Genomic DNA, 15,209 nt, shown 5'->3' with positions numbered 1-15,209 from the left:
TAGTACGATAGAAAAATATTTTTTTTAATTCTTTTTATGTTTGTTTGGCTTAAATATTTTGAAATATATTTTCCTTCAATTGGTGTAAAATGTTTTCCCTATAAAAAAAAAAAAATTTTCCAACCTTCTCCGCCCTATTCACACTCCCCATTACCCCCTCCCCCCACCCCACCCCTACCCCAACCTCGCCCACCCTAAATAAAAATATTATTAAAAGTATTTTTTTTCGTATTGTAAATAGAGTTCTTTTTCTTTATTTCAACAAAATAGTATCTTTTTATGATGTAGAAAAAAGTATTTTCTTTCATTTCAACAAACTGAATATTTTTTGTTCATGATGTACAAAAAATATTTTCTTTTATTCAACAAAATGAGTAATTTCTTTTCATGTTGTAGAAATGATACTTTCTTTTACAACAAAGAATATTTTCTTTTTAGTTATTGAGCTCAAATTTCAAAGTAGTTCTTGTATAAAAAAGTAAAGTAGCACATTAGTTCATTTGAATTTGTGTGAATTTTAAAAAGAATAATTAAATTCTTGAGAAAATAGAGTCTCACAAGGGGAAGGGAGCCCGGGAGGGGGAGGGGGGGGAGTACAGGAAACATGAGGATTTTGTGGAAGGTAGATTGATGAGAGTAGCATAAAAATTTATTTTTTTAAAAATATTTTATACTCGCTAACCAAACACTAGAAAATAATTTTTCGAATTTTTTTTCACTCACCAACAAAACAATGAAAAATAAGTGATAAAATCACTCATTTTTCATGAAAACATTTTCCATGAAAAGCATTTTCCTTCGTACCGAACACACCCTTGCACTTTAAATCTTGTATATATACTTGTAAAGTTATGAGTTGGAATCTCCCTCTTTTTGCTTAGATATGTTGGCAACTAGGGGTGTTGTTCGATTTGAGTCACTTTTTCCCTAAAAAGAAACCAAACCAAGTAAGTCGTGTTTTCAAATATTAGAACCAAACCAAACCAATTAAGTCGGTTTTTTATCGATTCGGTTCTTGTCGGTTTTTTCGATTTTTTATCGTTTTTTTTCTTAAATATGAGACATACATTACCAAACGCATATTTCGAAGACTACATTTTCAACGTAACACTATCAAATCAATTGCTCTTTGAGCAATCTATCATTTACCAAGATATATTGATGATAATTGAATCAAATAGTGACGAATAATTTAAGCACTCAATTAAAAATTGATTATTTTTAACATAAAATAAATTATTGTACTTAGCAAAAGAAAACTATCAATTAAACTAGAATGTAAAGACAAAGAATTAGATAATTATAATAGCAAAGAACTAGACTAAAAATACAAATGACTAATACGTACCATAAAACTTAGAAACTTCATATAAAAATATACATATATATAGATAAATTTAAATAACTACTTTTATAATCGGTTTGGTTCTTGTTTTTTTGGTTATTTTTTGATTAAAACCAAAACCAAACCAATTTTGATCGGTTTTTAAAATTCAAAACCAAAACCAAAACCAAACCAAACCTAAAACGCATTGGTTTTTTGGTCGGATTGGTTCGATTTTTCGAGTTTTTATGAGCACCCCTATTGGCAACCACTTGTAATAGTAACAACGTACTTTTTTGCAATGCAGCGCAAATTGGTATTAGTGATCAACCCTATATTTGTAACACTGAATCAACAACAGACTTTGCTCCTTGTAATGTCACGTAATCTATAATATATGCTTCTTTTGTTGGCCAAAAAAAGGTTATGAGTTTATATTTAGTATTTGTTGTAATATTAGTCATTGTTACATCACATTACAAAGCTGAAATGAATCTGATACACTAATGATGGATTGCAGCCCTGGGAAATAGTATATTACAATTATAATAATATAAGCAATGTGGCTCGGAGGAATTATATTTCTGAATGACTTGTCTTACAACTGTTTTTGATAGAAATTGCAGCTGATGTTAGAACAAAAATTTCCTAGAATGGAGCAAATGAAAAATTTAATAGCTCTACTCATAGTCATAGAAATGAATGAAAGAAAGTCTTGAGACTGGACTCCCCATTCCACATTTCAGCTGTCATTTGCTGGTAAATAGTTTCAGTTAGATGATAGGAGTCCCAAAAGACATGCTTTTTTGGGCTTTTACAAACCTCAAACTGCTTTACTGGCCTCTTTCCTCCACAGCTGTATATTCCTCTAAATCTTCCCGTCCCACAACACGCCTTTTTTCCTTCCTTGAAACCTACATGAATATCAATTTGGATTAGTTCTTAATTAAACAACTTAATCAACAGTTTAACTGATTAAAATAAAACTGATTTTATCGGTTGGTTGTTTAGATAAAAGTGTTGAATATGATATTCAGCAGTGCTTATAAGATGATGATTGAAATGCCCTTGAACCTTTTAAAAAATAATAATTTGAAAGCATCTTTATATGAAAAGACGAATGACGGAAATAGAATGTAGAGAGAGTTAGGAGTTCTGCTTTAGAAAAAGTACTTCAGGACTTCAAAAAATATTATAGGAATAACATAGAAAAAAACTAAGTCAAATCAAAAGTTTTTGTACCCTAAAATATCATCTGATTTTGACTTATATATACATTTTTTATATATAAGCCAAAAGAGGATTTGTAAGATGATCAGACGTAAAATTAATGCATACCATATCTGGAGAGATGATTCATCCTCAGTTTCAAACTACGGTTGAAGTCATAAAGTGAGTAGGTGAATCCTTCTAATCGTTTGTGCATTCCTAAGAGAAGATTGTTAAGCTCGAGATTATGTAATTTCGCCAATTTTGAAGCTTCTTGTAAACACCCATTTTTGGTAGGAGGATTAAGCATTCTTAGGGCAGGTAAACATCCCAACTCACCCAAATTCAGAAACCCGAATTTTCTGCCTCCCTTCTTGTACATCTCCTGCGTGAATGATAAATATTAGTAATTGCTAATCTCGTAAAAATAATTACTCCACTAGTTTCGTTGTTTCAATTTACGTGGCCTATTTCCTTTTTAGTCTGTCTCATAAAGAATGACCCCTTTCTATATTTGAAAATAATTTATCTTTATGTAGTGATTTATAAGCACACAAAATATTTATACCTTATTTACACCACAAGTTCAAAAGTCTATTTTTTTCTTCTTAAAATCCATGTCTAGTTAAATAGGCAGGTGAAATTAAATTGATAACAGAAAAGGGCCAAATATATCCTAATACTATCATAAAAGGTTTAAATGTAACCATCGTTATACCTTGAGTCCAAATACACCCTAGATCGAAAAGAAATGGTAGAAGAAACACACAAGAACACAGTAAAAAAAAATACAGTAGAAGAAACACACGAAAGAAAGAGAAAATCGGAGAAACATCTAAATAACTTAGAAAACCCTAGATCGAAAAAAGAAATGGTTTTGTAAGCATAGTTTTTTTTGAAAGAAAATCGTTTAAAAACTTTAGGGAAAGCATAGATCTGGAATAGATCTAAAGAGATCAGAAAAACTCAAAATCTAGGGTTTTTAGAGGAACCCAAACGATAAGAAAGGCTTGGATATAAGCAAGAGGAGTCGAGGCCAGGCTCGAAACAGGCATGGCTCGTTGGAGCATGCCGGAGATGGCCGTGGAACTTGAATCAACTGAGGTCTGGACCCAACTCTTCGTGGTCGAGTCATGAAGCTCCAGTAACCAAACACGATGAGCCATAGGTGGCTTGGTGGGTGGTGAAACCACCATGGATTCAGGTCAGAAGGTGGCCGGAGAAGATGAAGGGGAACTCATCGGAGAGGAGGTGAAATGGGAAAGGTTCTAGAGAGAACCAGAGGTAGAGAGATAGAGACGAGTGAGGAAATGAGGGGTACTGGGGGCGTTTGGAATTAAAAATGGTAAGAGCGAGCGAGGGCCGTTGATCTTTTAGATCAACAGCCAGGATTTAATAAGGTTTTGGGTCGGGTAGGGGTAATTGGGGCCTGGGTCGAGTTTTAATCGAAATTGGGCTGGAAATTGGGGTCCAATTTGGGGTCAAATTTTAGGCTAAAATTGAAACGAATTGGGCTATTATTTAAATAGCCAATTTTTCCCTTTTAAAAGTATAAAAATAGTAAATTAATTTCTGAGAGTCAATTAAAGGTACTAAAATGATTTATAATATATAATGATGAAAATAAAAATACTGGAGTCAATTTTATAGTTATAAACACAATTAAATCTTCAAATAGGCTAATATTGCAATTATATGCAATTTTAGCTTAAAATACTAAATAAATTTTGTAAAAATATGCAAAAAATTATGTTAGCTAAATTTTAGTATAAATATGAGAATATAATAAGTGAATTGCCAAAATAACAATTTTGGGAATAATTATTGAGCTTTTCTTGCTAAAATAAGGCAATAAATTGATTTAAAAATCTTAAAAAATAAGAGAAAATATTGAAACCTTGGGACATACTTATATATGCATATACATATTATTTTGAGAGTATTTTGAATAATGAAAATATACAAGAAAAAATTGGGTATCAACAGTTGCCCCTCTTTACCCGGAAAGGATGAAAGAGTTATCGGGTAAAGATATGATGGCCAATTTTGACCGAACGAAAGGGTTCGATGAGACTTTTAAGATATGAATGGTTAAGGTCTAATAGGGGTGCGGGAACGGGAGCAAGATTGCTCTTGCTTAGATAATCGTTGCTCGCCGGTTTACTTGCAAATAAGCAATACAAGCATATATTGTGCGTAAATTTAAACATGATGCAAGTTCCCGTCGGACCATGAATGTTGTCTTTGGATGGTTGGGATGACGTCCTCAGACTATGATGTCCTCGGCCATAAAGCATATAATAAAGGATTCGCAGACCATGAAATGATGCTCTCGGGCTTTGAGAATGATGCCTTTGAATAATGATATGCAAAAGATTAAAAAGGGGTCCTCAGACCATGATATGGTGTTCTCGGGCTATGAAAATGGTGCCTCCGAATAATGACGCCTTCGGATGATTTGGCGATCTTTTAGCCCATGAGATGCAGTAGGTGACGATCTTTCAGCTGATGAGATGCAATGGGTGGCGATCTTTCAGCCATGTAAATGTAAATAAGGTGGCGATCTTTCAGCCATGCAAATGTAAATAAGGTGGCGATCTTTCAGCCAATGCAAATGTAAGTAAGGTGGCGATCTTTCAGCCAATAAGAATGTAAATAAGGTGGCGATCTTTCAGCCAATGCAAATGTAAATAAGGTGGTGATCTTTCAGCCAATGCAAATGCAAGTAAGGTGGCGATCTTTCAGCCATGCAAATGTAAATAAGGTGGTGATCTTTCAGCCATGCAAATGTAAATAAGGTGACGATCTTTTAGCCAATGCAAATGTAAGTAAGGTGGCAATCTTTCAGCCATGCAAATGTAAATAAGGTGGCGATCTTTCAGCCATGCAAATGTAGAGGTGGCGATCTTTCAGCCATGCAAATGTAAATAAGATGGCGATCTTTCAGCTAATGCAAATGTAAATAAGGTGGCGATCTTTCAGCCATGCAAATGTAAATAAGGTGGTGATCTTTCAACCAATGCAAATGTAAGTAAGGTGGCGATCTTTTAGCCATGCAAATGTAAATAAGGTGGCGATCTTTCAGCCAATGCAAATGTAAGTAAGATGGCGATCTTTCAGCCATGCAAATGTAAATAAAGTGGCGATCTTTAAGCCATGCAAATGTAAATAAGGTGGCGATCTTTCAGCCAATGCAAATGTAAGTAAGTTGGCGATATTTCAGCCATGCAAATGTAAATAAGGTGGCGATCTTTCAGCCATGCAGATGGAGGTAGAGCTTAACCTCGGAAGGCAGAATGACAGCCTTATGCAATGCAAGAAAATGCAGATGGAGGTAGAGCTTAACCTCGGAAGGCAGAATGGTAGCCTTATGCAATGCAGGAAATGCAAATGGAGACAATGCTTAGTCTCGGAAGGCAGAATGTTAGCCTTATGAAATGCAAGAAAATGCAGATAGAGACAGTGCTTAGTCTCGGAAGGCAGAATGGTAGCCATATGCTGGAAGTAAAAAGGGCAAACAACAATAGAGTTTTCTTAGCTGATAGTGGATTGCGGTATCGTGATTGTTGGGGATATTGTGCCTGCTGGGGACACTTTTGTGTGCGGATAGCAGTTGCGAGCAAGTGCAACGGTTCGGAGAGTTGTATTCCTAAACTTTGTGAGTGAGCGTATAGTATATTTGATGATTTTTCAACTCAAGTTCCTACATCCAAAGAAAAATCGTGAGTTTTGTAAAGGGGGAGGTTAGCTCGTATCCCTGCTGGCTCTTCTTAACCTACTCGGCTTTGATCTAGTGATACTGTACGTATCATTGGGGTAGCGTTTCTAAACAAAGAGATTTCAGAAATAAACATGCATGATTTTGTAAAAAATATGACGTAAGTGTATAATCAAGAACAACTTTTATATGAATCGGCGACTGCGATGTGGTTCAAGACATTGCAACCTCTCTTGTTACGGAATTTTGAGGGTCCTCCTCAAAATTCTGCCCTAGTTTAATGGGTTGATGCTTCTGACTTCTACTGGCGATAGCCGACTGAAATCAACTTCGGAATTTTGAGGGTCCTCCTCAAAATTCTACCCCAGTTTTCAATTGCGGCGGGGGGGGGGGGGAATGAAATTTTATTGAATTGTGACCGAACCCATAGGGCTGCCTATGTATCCCCTCTTAGATGGAAATCAGGTCAGGCGTAGTTCAATTTATATCATATGGGAAAGCATAAAGATTACACATAGTAACGTTTGACTGCATCTGAATTGATCGGCTTTGGCCAGACTTCTCCGTCCATTTCTGCAAGTATGAGGGCTCCTCCTGTTAGAACCCGGTGAACCATGTACAGACCCTACCAATTGGGAGAGAATTTCCCTTTGGCTTCATCTTGATGCGGAAAGACTTTCTTTAACACCAGCTGCCCCAGTGTGAACTGTCTCGGCTTGACTCTTTTGTTGAAGGCTCTGGACATACTATTCTGATAAAGTTGACCATGGCAAACTACATTCATTCTCTTTCCATCTATAAGAGATAGCTGCTCGTAATGATTCTTCACCCATTCTGCATCGTCTAGATTTGCTTCTTGTATGATTCTTAATGAGGGAATTTCCACCTCGGCGGGAATGACGGCTTCTGTACCATAAACCAACATATAGGGGGTTGCCCCGGTTGATGTGCGAACTATGGTGCGGTATCCCAATAAAGCAAATGATAGCTTCTTGTGCCACTGCTTATGCTTCTCTATCATTTTCCTTAGTATCTTCTTGATATTCTTATTGGCGGCTTCGACGGCTCCGTTCATCTAAGGTCTGTAGGCTGTAGAATTCTTGTGTTTGATCTTGAAGGTCTCACACATGGGTTTCATCAGGTCACTGTTGAGATTGGAACCATTATCAGTGATGATGGACTCCAGAATCTCGAACCGACAAATAATGCGGTTGCGGACAAAATCTGCCACGACTTTCTTTGTTACTACTCTGTAAGATGCTGCTTCGACCCATTTGGTAAAATAGTCGATTGCTACTAGGATAAACCTGTGCCCGTTGGAAGCGGGAAGCTCGATTGGTCCAATAACATCCATTCCCTAGGCGGCGAATGGCCATGGCGAACTTGTTGCATTAAGCTCATTCGGAGGTACTCTTATCATGTCTGCATGTATCTGGAAGCGGTGGAATTTCCGGACATACTGGATGTAGTCCGTCTCCATAGTCATCTAGAAGTAACCAGCTCGGAGTATCTTTTTTGCTAAGACAAAGCCATTCCTTCCTTTGCGTCGACACACCTTAGTAATCCCAAATCCGAAGTCCTCCTATACAAGATTCCTTTGTTGTGAAAGAAATTTTTAGACAACCTTCGAATTGTGCACTAGCTGGCTGATCATAGATCTTTACCATAATGGGATCAATGAAGTTCTTGTCTGGATGCTGCATCATGGATGATAGGGTAGCCAATGCATCGGCAAACTCATTCTGGACTCTGGGAACATGCTGGAACTCTATCTTTGTGAACCTCTTTCTCAATTCCTGTACATGATGCAGATAAGGGAGTATCTTGGAGTTCTTGGTCGCCCATTCTTCTCGGACCTAATGTATAAGCAAATCTGAATCTCCCATTACTAGCAACTCTTGGATGTTCATGTCAATGGCCATCTTGAGCCCTAAGATGCAGGCTTCATACTCGGCCATGTTGTTGGTGCAAGAAAACCTGAGTTTGGCAGACACCGGATAATGCTGGCCGATTTCTGATATTAGGACTGCTCCTATGCCGACTCCTTTAAAATTTGTTGCTCTGTCGAAAAACATTCTCCAACCTTCATAGGATTCTGCAATAGCTTCTCCTATGAATGATACCTCTTCGTTAGGAAAATACGTCTTTAGGGGTTTGTATTCTCTATCCACGGGGTTTTCAGCAAGGTGATCTGCTAGTGCATGTCCCTTGATTGCCTTCTGAGTTACGTAGACAATGTCAAATTCACTCAACAATATTTTCCACTTGGCTAGATTTCCAGTAGGCATGGGCTTCTGGAAGATGTACTTCAAAGGATCCATCCTTTATATGAGATATGTAGTATAGGCACAGAAGTAGTGCCTCAGCTTCTGAGCTACCCAACTTAAAGCACAACAGGTGCGCTCAAGCAGAGAATATCGGGCCTCGTACGGGCTGAACTTCTTACTAAGGTAATAGATGGCCTTCTCCTTCCTCCCCGTTTCATCATGTTGCCCCAAAACACAATCGAACGCTCTATCCAATACTGCAAGGTAGAGTAATAGAAGTCTACCTAGCTTGGGTGGGACCAAGACCGGTGGTGTTGACATGTACTCCTTGATTCTGCCGAAGGCCCTTTGGCAGTCATCAATCCATTTGGTAGCAGCCTCCTTCTTCAACATCTTAAAGATTGGCTCACAGATGACTGTAGATTGTGCTATGAACCGGCTGATATAGTTAAGTCTCCCAAGAAACTCATCACGTCCTTCTTGTTCTTTGGCGGTGGCAATTCCTGAATAGCTTTGACCTTTGATGGATCCAGTACTATTCCTCAGCGACTTACAATGAACCCAAGTAGTTTTATGGTAGGAACTCCAAATGCACATTTTGCGGGATTCAGTTTTAGGTTGTACCTTCTCAGTCTATTGAAGAACTTCCTCAAATCTTCCATGTGATAAGTGGCTTTCTTGGACTTAATGATAACATCGTCTACATATACCTTGATCTCCTTGTGTATCATATCGTGGAAAATGGTGGTCATGGCCCTCATGTAGGTGGCCACAGTATTCCTTAATCCAAACAGCATCATCTTGTAATAGTACATCCCCCACGGCGTAATGAAAGCCGTTTTCTCAGCATCTTCTTCATCCATCCAGATCTGATGATACCCCGCAAAACAATCTACAAATGACTGCAACTTATGCTTGGCGCAATTGTCGATCAGGATGTGTATGTTTGGCAAGGTGAAGTCGTCTTTTGGACTGGCCCGGTTGAGATCCCGATAGTCGACACAGACTCTGACTTTCTCGTCCTTCTTTGGTATCGGCACGATGTTGGCAAACCACGTCGGATATTCTACTACCCTGAGAACCTTGGATTTGACCTGCTTAGTGACTTCTTCTTTGATTTTCAAACTCATATCAGGCTTGAACTTTCTAAGTTTTTGCTTTACCGACAGACGTGTTGGATCAGTTGGCAGTTTGTATGTCACAATAGATGTACTCAGGCCTGTCATGTCATCATATGACCAAGCGAATATGTCCTCATATTCCTTTAGAAATTTTGTGTACTCTTCCTTTTCTGATGGTGACAAATGAACGATGATTCGTGTTTCTTTGACATTCTCTACATCTCCCAGGTTAACAATCTCAGTCTCGTCCAGGTTGGACTTAGGTCTGTTCTCAAAATTCTTGACTTCTTTAACAATCTCTTCCGGTATTTCATCTTCCTCTGAATCTGTGTCTGTTTGTTGCGTTGTCTCGTTGCATGTCACAGTCATTAGTTCATCAAGATAAGTAATAGTAATGTTGTATAAGTAAAGTAATGAGAGAAAATAGTAATATTTATAGGGAAAATCGAAATGATTTGAAAAATTCTATAACTGTTTTGAACATTAAAGATCTTATTGCAAAATTTTAAAATGCGAAAGAAAAGTCAACTAGTAAAAATGAAAAATAGTGCATGATGCTTGTTCAGCCTTGCAACCCAGAGGCTTTCCGAGCTCTAGTAGTTCTGATAGTCCAGTTATTGAGGCATGCTCCTCTGCTTACTGCCCGTATGGAAGGGCCTTCCTTCCCCTCCTCCTCGAAAACAACACAATAATCCATATCATTGTCTTCTAGGAACAAATTCCTTACTGCTGCCAATGCTTCCTCTACTTCTAACCCATAGATAACATCGACTGGCTGGAAAGTCTGCTTCAAATATCGTATTGGCTGCTCTAGCGGATAGTAAGGGCCACGCCATGGTGGCGACCAGTTGTTGATTTCCTCCCAAGTGTACTCATATCCCAGACCGAAGGTGGTGCCATGTTTCTTTAGTTTGATAGGCTTAGCGATTCCTTGAAGGTTCTTGCCAAGTCCCTTGCCAGGTTCGTATCCGCTCCAGTTCAATATGCTTTCAATTTTATTATCCCACCATTTGTCCTTGTCGACGGCGTTGACTCGCTCGATGTGGTGATAGGTCTCCCCGCCTATCTTTCTTCTGCCTCCGATTGCTGGGATGGTCTGACGACTGTATATGGGATTTCTACCGTCGCCGTGAATGATCACCTCTTGGTGGTTCCACTCAAATTTCACCGTCTGATGTAGTGTTGACGCTACGGCCCTAACGACATGAATCCACAGTCTTCCCAAAAACAAACTGTAAGATGTCGGCACGTCTATCACTTGAAAATCAACATCGAACCAAGTAGGCCCCATTTGCAAACATAGGCTGATTTCCCCAATGGTGGACTTTTGGGAACCGTCGAAAGCTTTGACGTTGATGGCCCCATCCTTGATCTCATGCAGCCCTTTTCCCAATGTCCTGAGTGTTACCAACGGACAAATGTTGAGGCTGGACCCTCCATCAATCAGAATTCTGGTGATAAAATAATCTTCGCATTGCACGGTGATGTGCAATGCCTTATTGTGACTCAACCCTTCTGGTGGCAGCTCATCTTCATGAAAAGTGATCTTGTGACTTTCTAATACCTGCCCTACCATGTTTGCCATCTCTCCTCCGGTGATGTTGTTTGGTACATATGCCTCACTCAGCACCTTTAACAGAGCATTCTTGTGTGCCTCATAATTTTGTAGTAAAGCAAGTATGGAGATCTGCGCTGGTGTTTTGTTCAGCTAGTCGATGACCGAGTATTCCTTGGACTGTATCTTTCTCCAAAGATTGTGTGGGCCCGTCTCAATGATGGGCGACCGATTGGAGGCCTGCTTGCTTGACTCAGCTAGGTGTTCCAGGGTATAGACCCTACCAGTTCTTGTCATACCCTGTGCGGCAACAGTTTCCTCAAACTTAACCTTGCCTTTACTCCTTGCCTCAGCTATATAGTCCAATGGTATAGCCTTTGTGTGAAATGGCATCACGGCTGACATCGCTACTGGGATCGGCGTGGCTATCTTCACTCCGAACGGAGCATGTCCCTTGGGTGGTAAAACTGCAACTTCGAATGGTGTAGGTGTATTTGCTGGTGACATAAATTTGACCTTAATAGGCATTGGCGTCTTTGTAGAGGATGGTGCTCCAAACTCAAGTGGCATGGACATATTTACCTCGGCGTCCCCAGACGGCTGAATCTGGACTATGATTGGATTAAGGGTAACTATTGGCTTCTTTGAGTCATCACCTTCTGCGATCAACTCGATCGATCCCTCGGGATCCCAATAATCCTCAATTTCAATCATGTGAACGCCTCCACCCTTATGGTCTGGCAGATAGTTGTTGCGGACATTCGGAGCTGGTTCCTTTGCCATAATATTTTTGTTGTCAATCAGAGCCTGGATCTTGTCCTTCAAGGATTTACATTCGTCGATGGTGTGTCCTTTCATGCTGAAATGGTATGTACAGGATTTGTTTGGATTAACCCACTGAGAAGGGTTCTTAGGAGTTATAGCGGGGATATGGGTGACATAACCAGCAGCTTTGAGTCTCTTGTACAACTGGTCAATGGGTTCGGCAATGGTTGTATACTGTTTAGGAGGTCTGCGGTCAAAATTTGGTCGAGGTTTAGGGAAGTTTTGGCGTGTAAGAGGTGATGGATGGTGGGATGGTTGAGCATTGTAGATTTGGTAAACATGTGCAGGTTGGGAATATCTAAGTGAAGTAGGTTGATATGTGGGAGGTGGAGGTGATTAATAAGTGGGTGACGGAGTTGGTAAGAGGGTGAGGGTGCTTGGTAGTTTGGAGTAGGCTAATATATGAGTGGAGTCATTGGATAGGTTTGGTATTTAATAGGAAATTTGGTTCTCTGTGCCACCATTACGGCTCCTATATCCTTTTTCTTGGACGCACCACCAGACTGTAAGGCCGTATTTGTAGCTTGCAAGGCCTCGAGGTTCGTAACCATACCACTTTTGATGCCTTCTTCAATCCTTTCACCCAGCTTGATAATGTCGGAAAATTTGTGGCTCTCAATCATCATCAGCCTTTCATAATACTGCGTGTCCTAAGCTCGGACAAAGAATTTGTTCATCTGTTCCTCTTCTAAGGCAGGTCTGACCTTAGCAGGTTCGGACCTCCAGCGAGTAGCATACTCGTGAAATGTTTCTGTAGGTTTCTTCTTTAGATTCTGAATGTAGAACATATCCGGCGCATTCTTCGTGTTGAACCTGAACCTATCCATAAATTCAGGCGCCATGTCTACCCAACTTGACCACTTCTTCGAATCTTGGCTAATGTACCAATACAGAGCATCTCCTTTCAGACTTCTCATGAAAAGTTTCATGTGGATCCTTTCGTCCTTTCCTACTCCAACCAGCTTGTCACAATATGTTCTCAAATGAACTCTTGGATCCCCTGTACCATCAAACATCTCGAACTTAGGAGGTTTGTACCCTCGGGTAGTTCGACATAGGGTTGTATGCAAAGATCTTCGTAGTTCAACCCTTCAATCCTCTTACTTCCTTCGACGCCCTAAATTAGGCTAGTCAACTTCTTAAGTTCTTCAGCCACATTCCTGATGAGCAAGTCTTTATCATCATACTCGGGTGCGCTTGAGATGGGTTGAGTGGAGTGTGGCATGGTCTCCACGTAGATGGGGGTGTTATGCTGAGCGTAGGAATGGTCATTTGTGGAGTTCAACGGTTCAGGGATGAGCAGTGGAGTATTGTTGGAGGTGTGGCAAGTGTTGCATTGGTGGTAAGGAGCGGGATGGTTTTATGTTTTTGGGATATTTTGCGGAGGTGTGGGGTTCTGAGCATTTAGGAAATTAACGTCTAGAGTGGTGAGGGAAAATGACAAATTCGCCAGATTTCGAACTTGATCAAGTTCCTCCTGGAACTTTAATAGTTTCTGCTCGAGTTGGGACGCACTTTCTTTGGAAACCTGAGTACCATGAGTGACCTCTACCCGTTCAGTTGAGTTCTCCTTTCTGGTGTTGTTCGAATCTTCCATCTTCTCTTTGTTCTTGCTTCTGATAGAACTAAGATAAAGAGTGGGTGGAGGGCCCCTGGATTTCATTGAATAAGATGATGTTTCCAGAGTGCACGTAGTAACCTTTGGGGAGGGGAATAAACAAAAAGGTAACAAGTCAGTGAGGATTATAAAAAAAATATTGTGATATTTAAACACGTAGTGCAAGAATGTAAATCGTGTTCTATTTGGGAACCTCTTTGTGCCCGAGGTAGGTCTAGCGACAAGTTGATTTGGAGAACTTAGAATGCTAAATACCTCATTTTATTGATAAAAAGTAGACGAATCCCAAATTGGCCCTAAATAATAGGAAATAAAGTCACTAATGGCCATTGGCCTTATTACATTTCTTAAAGCAAAAGAAAAACTCCTATCTATTTGGTCCCGGAAGGACCTTCCCTAGACTCGGCATCTTTGGCTCCATCGAACAGCTTCACCAACTCGCGAAGTCCCAGCAATAGATAGGCTCTGGATAGGTGTCTGCCCTCGTTTCTTTCAGTATTCTGGCAATTCTCGATTCTTTTGAGAAATTTCCTTTCCAGCTCTACTAAACCCCGCTCCAAGTATCCCAGTCACTTGTTGGCACTGACAGCCATGTCTTTCCACTCTTCAATCGGCTTTTGGTGGGCTTTTTATATCTCACGGTGCTCGCTTTCACATTCCTGAATCCTCTTGCACAGTTGATTGTATTTGACTTGTGCCTCGGCCTTTTCATCTATGATTCTATAACCTCAAACAAACCCGGGTTGACCCAGACCATTATGATTATCCTCCAGCCAGCCTGAATAGTATGGAGTACAACCAGCATGGTATCTGTCTAGCTCGATAGTATCTCTTCCCATGATGATCTTGCAATGCCACATATGCTGAGCTTGGCACTTATAAGGACTGTCATCAGCTTGGAAGTCAGCCCGAAAGTGACTCATCTTGTCGACCCTTGGTATAACCTGCTTCCTACCAGCCTGTCTCATAACTCGGAGAGGGACATAAGGGTAGGTTCCTCTCAGACCAATTAATATCAGAAACGGCGCATCCCTGGATCGGCCGATGAACTCCTCAGTAGGGAACCACCCGAACATCCATTGTACCCGGTCCTCGGTAACGTTATAAAATAACTCTACCCATCCTCTGGCATCTTCTGGTTGTGAGAACATGTTGGGCATATAGTTCATTCGCTTCGGATGATGGAAAGCGATATGATCGTCCCAGTCTCTTCGCTGAATTTCCTGTCGGTATTCACCTCTTTGAAGATGCTCCATGAGCCAGAGCTGAAGTAGCAAATTGCAGTCGTCAAAACATTCGGCTCCTCGTTGACACTTCTCCAAGGCTCGGTATATCTCCGCAATAATCATAGGCACAATGCTAAATAGTTGCCCGCCAATTCCCTCCATTAGAGTTTTGGTTACCATAGCTAGCCTGGTGTGGATCCTTGCCTTCTTCATTGGAAACATTATCATCCCCAGGAAGCAAAACACGAAGACAAAGACCCTTCGGTGAATATACCCCAATGATATGAGGGTGAACTCGTCAGGATAAGTACGGTAAGATTTGTTGTGACCGTACCTCTCGTACAAA

At 40.2% G+C, this 15,209-nt stretch overlaps 1 protein-coding gene across 1 annotated transcript; it reads right to left on the bottom strand.

Moving 5' to 3' along the window:
- Nucleotides 1–1,795: 1,795 nt before the first annotated feature.
- Nucleotides 1,796–9,381, bottom strand: LOC138888478 (GDSL esterase/lipase 5-like). The gene is made up of 4 exons (XM_070170347.1): nucleotides 9,229–9,381; nucleotides 2,663–2,918; nucleotides 2,147–2,238; nucleotides 1,796–1,846 (listed from the first exon to the last, which is right to left on the bottom strand). The coding sequence occupies exons 1-4, from the start codon at nucleotides 9,379–9,381 to the stop codon at nucleotides 1,796–1,798; spliced, it is 552 nt and encodes a 183-aa protein (XP_070026448.1).
- Nucleotides 9,382–15,209: the final 5,828 nt, after the last annotated feature.

This window comes from Nicotiana sylvestris, chromosome 3, assembly GCF_000393655.2.
Source record: "Nicotiana sylvestris chromosome 3, ASM39365v2, whole genome shotgun sequence".
NCBI lineage: Eukaryota > Viridiplantae > Streptophyta > Magnoliopsida > Solanales > Solanaceae > Nicotiana > Nicotiana sylvestris.
The sequence above is the reverse complement of the archived record's forward strand: the minus strand, read 5'-3'. Positions and strand labels throughout refer to the sequence as shown.

Bases quoted from the DNA above. Each gene is read 5' to 3' on its own strand.
- LOC138888478 (XM_070170347.1), bottom strand. From the start codon at position 9,381: ATGGATGAAGAAGATGCTGAGAAAACGGCTTTCATTACGCCGTGGGGG. The intron at 2,919-9,228 runs GTATATGTAGAC...TCATTCACGCAG, and splicing joins TGATACACAAGGAGATCAAG to GAGATGTACAAGAAGGGAGG. The intron at 2,239-2,662 runs GTATGCATTAAT...ATATTCATGTAG, and splicing joins GAATCATCTCTCCAGATATG to GTTTCAAGGAAGGAAAAAAG.